The sequence below is a fragment of the Cydia fagiglandana genome, chromosome 4 (genome assembly GCF_963556715.1).
Source record: "Cydia fagiglandana chromosome 4, ilCydFagi1.1, whole genome shotgun sequence".
Lineage (NCBI taxonomy): Eukaryota > Metazoa > Arthropoda > Insecta > Lepidoptera > Tortricidae > Cydia > Cydia fagiglandana.
Genome location: NC_085935.1, coordinates 3502684 through 3508683, shown reverse-complemented (window position 1 = coordinate 3508683; position 6000 = coordinate 3502684). Strand labels below are relative to the sequence as shown.

General features: G+C 35.3%; 1 protein-coding gene across 1 annotated transcript in view; it reads right to left on the bottom strand.

The window, feature by feature from the left end:
• Nucleotides 1-2397: 2397 nt before the first annotated feature.
• The window catches only part of LOC134663516 (endonuclease/exonuclease/phosphatase family domain-containing protein 1-like), a 42036-nt gene continuing 38433 nt past the window's right edge, over nucleotides 2398-6000 (bottom strand). Inside the window, exon 6 of the mRNA XM_063519908.1 lies at nucleotides 2398-4428. Coding sequence (XP_063375978.1) covers nucleotides 4199-4428 — 230 coding nt within the window. The 3' untranslated portion in view covers nucleotides 2398-4198. The remainder of the gene's footprint in view (nucleotides 4429-6000) is intronic.

Sequence of the window (6000 nt, the reverse complement as noted above, 5' to 3'; positions counted from 1 at the left end):
ATTGACACAGCGCTGGTAACACTGACAATACTAAAGGCCGTAACACACTATCGCACCGCACCGCGACCTTGGTGCGCATAAGTGAGTGCGAGAAAGAAATATCTGTTTTCGCCAATCTGACTAAAATGTCCAAATCAGGTCGTGCGGACTCGCCAAATTAGACTGCCGATTATGACCGATATTACCGATAAAATGGGGTCGGACACTGCGGACGCAAGAATACCAAGTTGTGACGCTAGTATTCGCGTTTGTGAGCATTTTTTTTTATTTAGAGCCCTCAAAGTGGCCAAATTGACGTTTGCGTCCGCACCACCAGATTTGATCGGACAATTTAATCAGATTGGCGAAAAATTGTTCCCGTCTGGACAGGCTAATATTTTAATAAGAATTTTGCTAGGAACATTGATTGCTTTTCAAAAGGGAATAATTTCTAGATCAAAATGCTAACATTTTTAACATTTGGTAAATATTGGGCCCCATACATTCCACGAATCTTCTCTTTCCGCACAGACTCTTAACGTCTAGTGTGAAAATAATACGTTTATTTGCAGCTTTTATAGCATTAATTTTTTTACCTGACTACGACTCTTATACTCTTAAGGTCACACTACTAAGTTGATTTTGATGAATGAGATGCCATTCGTTTCATATTTAGGGCCGTAATATTTAGGCGCAGAGGACCTGGATGGAGGAGGTTCTTACATTCAGTCAGACCATGGGTATGTTAAATAACTTAATTTTAAGGACATGAATATAAATAAATAACAAGACATTCTTTCAATAATTTATTAAAATTCACCAATAATAATTATAATACACCAAGAAAATAACATTAAAAATACACAATAAAGTTATAAATAATTTCACAAAAATAAATTATTTTTATCACAAAATAAGCATAAAAGTGGATTACAAAATTTCATTTAACCAAGTGTAAGTGCAAGTAAAACAAAATTAATTATGACTTGGTATCATAGTTGTTATACATTTTATTGTAATAAGACCCATCTCAATAACAAGATGCCATTTATTGACTTTAAAAAATTGATAAAATGATTGGGTACCGTGAAATGGCCCAACTTTGCTCCAAATTAAAATAATTATTAATATTGTTTACCTACCTATAGTTTACTTAGGGGCGCAAAGTTTTATAAATAAGTTAACCTGAGTAAGTATATACATATAAAAATAACATAGAAATATAATACATATTTTGGAGCATAATTACCCACAGTGGAGCAAAGTAGAATCATTTTACGGCAGTAAATTGGAAAATCGAACTATCACTTTATTTTAGTATACGTAATAGAAAATAGGGCTTAGAGAGACAGGAACTCATGCCATCATTGCCAAGCTGTGATCAATCTTAAATACCCAAAACACAAATATTACAAAAATATATTGAAATATAATATGTATGGAACAAAATATGCCCACCTAGACCCATTTCATCAACGTAATGCCCAGTCGACCCATAAAACAATTTTTAGAAGATATTTATTGATACTTGTATAATCACTGATTGTGATAAACATATTACACACTCAGTGTCATATTCATCATAATCAGAAGTGAGATATCCTATCGTGTAGACTTAATCAAACGCGAGATCATTTGCCGCTTACAAATATAACAATATTTAAGTAGAATGTTGATTATTTGGGTATATCAGCTGTCAGAAGAGTAATACAATGACTTCGAAATACCTACGTTCAGAAAAGTCCACAATAATGGCCCGTGCTCGCCGCATGCGTGTGCGTAGATGAGCACGCGCGCGTTGTAATATACAGTTCCTTATGAGAGACGGCACACCGCTTGCGTGACGTGTGCGTGTAAGATTCCAAAATTTCGCACGCAACCGGCAAGACATCCACAAAAACTATTATACGTACTGGACGTTACGCATATTTGATATGCACTGAGCACAAATATTTAGGATGATTTTATAATATACCTATTATTTAATTCACAATTTAAGTTATGGTAATACTCACTTCAGTGCTTCCTTTGGACCTTTCAAAACGAAATAATATTGCTTAAAATATACAAATATTAATTAAAGTATAATATATAACTACTTTAAAAGGAAAACAGCATCAGGTACACTGTTCCGGTAAATGATTATTAATTAAAAAAATGTATCACTATAACTCACACGATAGTTTTCTTCAGTATGAAATTCACAGAAAATATTACAACTGCAATGGAATAGATGGAATATTAGCTATGTATTTAAAACCTCAATAAATAAAAATGATGGCTCCTCTACACGATGGGCCAACGCCGGCCACTCCAAGGGACGCATTTATTTATGCGTTAGAGGGAGCAAGTGATATTGCTATCTCATTTTACCGCATGGCTGCGTCCCTTGGAGTGGCCGGCGTTGGCCGATCGTGTAGAGGAGCCATTAGATATTGAGAATGATACCAATGACAATAAGATACAACTTGCAATGTTAAAAAGTGCTACGAGTTAGCGATAGTTACTATTTATTATCCTTCTTAAATAAATAACTGTAAATACTGGAAATAAATATGAGTATCAGAAAACGACATTTTCACTTGCAAAACGTGTACATGTAATAAATAAATAAACAAAATAGACAAGTGTACAGATGTAGTGCATAATTATTTTCCATCGTATTTCACGGAAACGTACGAACGTGTCTTGCTATTTCAGTCAGTCTCGGTACAAAAAGTAAGTATAGTCGCACCAAACAAAGTCTGCAGCAGATTTGATAGCCCACGCAGTGCAAGTGTTAACTATGTATACGTCATAATTTCATAGAAGTTTGACGTTTAAAGTGAAATGACTTCGAAATACCTACGTTCAGAAAAGTCCACAATAATGGCCCGTGCACACCGCATGCGTAGATGTGCACGTGCGCGTTGTAATATACAGTTCCTTATGAGAGACGGCACACAGCTTGCGTGACGTGTGCGTAAATTATTATGAACTACATCTGTATAGGTTCACTAAGAGTAGCATTGGCTTAAATACACAAATACCTACTAGTTTGCAATAGTTTTAAAAAATACTTCGCGTATATACAAGCATCTGCTTATTTTTAGTAATGTACATAATTAAATTTATGATTATATACATCGGTAGTATCAACGCTAAAGGACGCAAATTCATTTCACTAGTACATTCCTCTTTATAATTCCTAAGTACAGAAAAAAAAACTCAGTAAAACATTAAAATAATACCTAACACCAAAGGAAAACTTAAAAATACGAAAATTAAATTATACAATCACGTAGTAAATCACCATTTTGGATAAATAATATTTCATCTACATTTTACAGTGAAATTTGTTAAAATATAAAACATCTTTAACTTCGGTGCAAAAAATATGTTTGATCCCAAAATAATAGTAAACATGTGTCTTTTCATCAGAGAAGGGACCGTATGCTTCATATGCAATAAGTATCTTTTTGTCAGAATCTCTGTAGAAATTTCAGATAACAAGGTTCTTATTTAACTTATAACTTAAGGACCCTTTCTGTGCTGGAAAGCCACATATAGGTGAATAACTTAACAAGTGCTCCATGTGAAATGAATGAGTCGATTTGAACAAATTGACAATTTATTATTCTTATTAATTAAAGTTATATTCCAGTCACAATCTTAAAACATCTTAAATATAACATAGTGCATGGTACAATAAAAGTTCAGATTTACTGAAAGTGATTAATGACATCAATATGTTGCTAGTATAAATCGGCTGTATATCTATTGGGGACTTAAAAAGGAAGATATCATATTTAACAATTCAATGGATAGAAGTGGGATTCAAACAATCCGCCTAACAAATCAAACAGCTATTGATTGTAGAAAAGTTGTAATGCTTAAAAATGCTGTGCACCTCCGTACAGGCGCCATCAGATACATCGGGGCGGCCATGGTGTTCACAATATCTGAACACGCACTCTAACGCTCTAACAATAGAGGCGTGTAATGCCGTATGCTGAAGGCCTTAGCATGAAATCTTACAGCGTCATCTACATTCTACATCTCTCAAACTGGGAGGCACGATTTTAGTAATTTAATTACAAACCTTCTACAATGAATATCTGTTCCAAATTAACTACTAAAACACGTGACTATTAAAACAGAACATGTGCAACACCACCAGAAGGAGACAGTGCAGGAAGAACAGAATCGAAGATACACAACAGATCAGCCTCGATTCCTGTCAATCGGGGATTTTAATCTCTGCCCATATGGGACAGTAGGGCGAGGCCGGGCCGCCCCACGACCAGCCGCGGGGGATCGCGAGGTGGCTGAGGCCAGATTTGATGGCCCCAAAGTGACCGTTGAAGGTGGCCTTGTCGGTACCTGAGAGGATGCAGCTCTGGCCGGAGTACTTGTTGTCTATGGTGGTGGATAGGCCTTCGTCTAGGAGCGGCTCGCAGCATTCGAGAGCTGGAAAGAGCGTTTGGAGTTTAGATTATTATGAATTAAACACTATTTGAATCGACGCGAAACCATAAATGATATTTGGTTCCACACCCATTTGAAATTTGTAATGATGAATTTTCAAAGGTTGTCTGAAGTAAAGTTAGACTAAGAAAAGTCTGCAGCGAGCCAGCGATTTTGATAGCCCACGCAGTGCAAGTGTTATTTATACGACATAATTTTATAGAATTTTGACGTTTAAAATAACACTTGCACTGCATGGGCTATCAAAGTCGCTGCAGACTTTTCTTGGTCTAACTCTAACCGCGTTGCGTTTGCTTGGCACTCCCAAAGTATAATACAGATGTATTCCCATTTGTCCCCGCCGGGCACATGTGGGAATAGGCGCTTTATATAAGTCATTCCCAGTTGTTCCCGCCTCATGTATGGCGGTGGTCACAACATGGGAATACACCATAAAACGGGGTCTCCAGTGTCAAATTTCAGATTTCAAAATTTGATTAAAAATAAACTAAAAACGTATAAACCAGAAATATTTATTTTTATGAAAAGAAGTTAAAACCGGAATAGATACCTATTTAATATTGAAAATTGTTCCCATATACATACACAAAAGAGTATGTTCATAACGAGAGACAGAGGGGCTACCGCCAAGACCAAAATCCGCAAATTACGGGGATCTTTCTCTTTTACTCCAATGAAGGCGTAATTAGAGTGACAGAGAAAAATGCCCGCAATTTGCGAACTTCGATTTTCGCGGTTATAGCCCAGGTATCATATGATGTCACAACATGACGTCTGTATCTGCGCGTATATCTTTTAATAAAAGTATGAAAGACTTTGTACTTTACGCAAGATTACACGTACATTACTTGTTATTGATTGACAAGTTTCAGAAAATGTTTTCCTCAACAATAAGTTATATAAAGAAAACATGTTATTGTAATTAACTTGCTAAACAAGGATGAAATAGACAAAGTACGAGTATCATTGTTACACGATACATAATATTATAGAACAGTACTAGTTCACAAATAGTCGAGTGACAAGCAAAACTCACTAACACCATTGAAATTATTGGACAATAAACCGTGTTACAAGTTGAATAAAGTGCATTGTTACTTTAATTTTTTGATAGTAGTTAGTGACTTTTGCTTGTCACCCGACGAAATATTAGTAGTAGTATAGACCAATAGACCTATTATGTAGTAGTATTTAGAGCAATTGAAGGGATGTTTACAAAAACAACATAACTGCTTAGAGCGGTTGACACTTTTTTAAGAACATTGTTAATCGTTTCAGGTGTGAACCTGTGTAGTCAGTAATGTTGTTTTTGTAAACTACCCTTCAATTAATATACTCAAATAAGTATCATAATCAATAATAATAGCTAAAAGATAGTCTATTACAAAGTCTACTCCCCCCCCCCCTTCCTACACATACTAAAAAGAAATTTATAAAAAAACAAAACTAATATTTACATTGAAAGGCATTTTTTCCCTTTCAAACAAAGTAAGTGAACTAACTAACACAGCCACTTATATTGTAAACCTTATAACAAGGTCCACAGGTCACTCT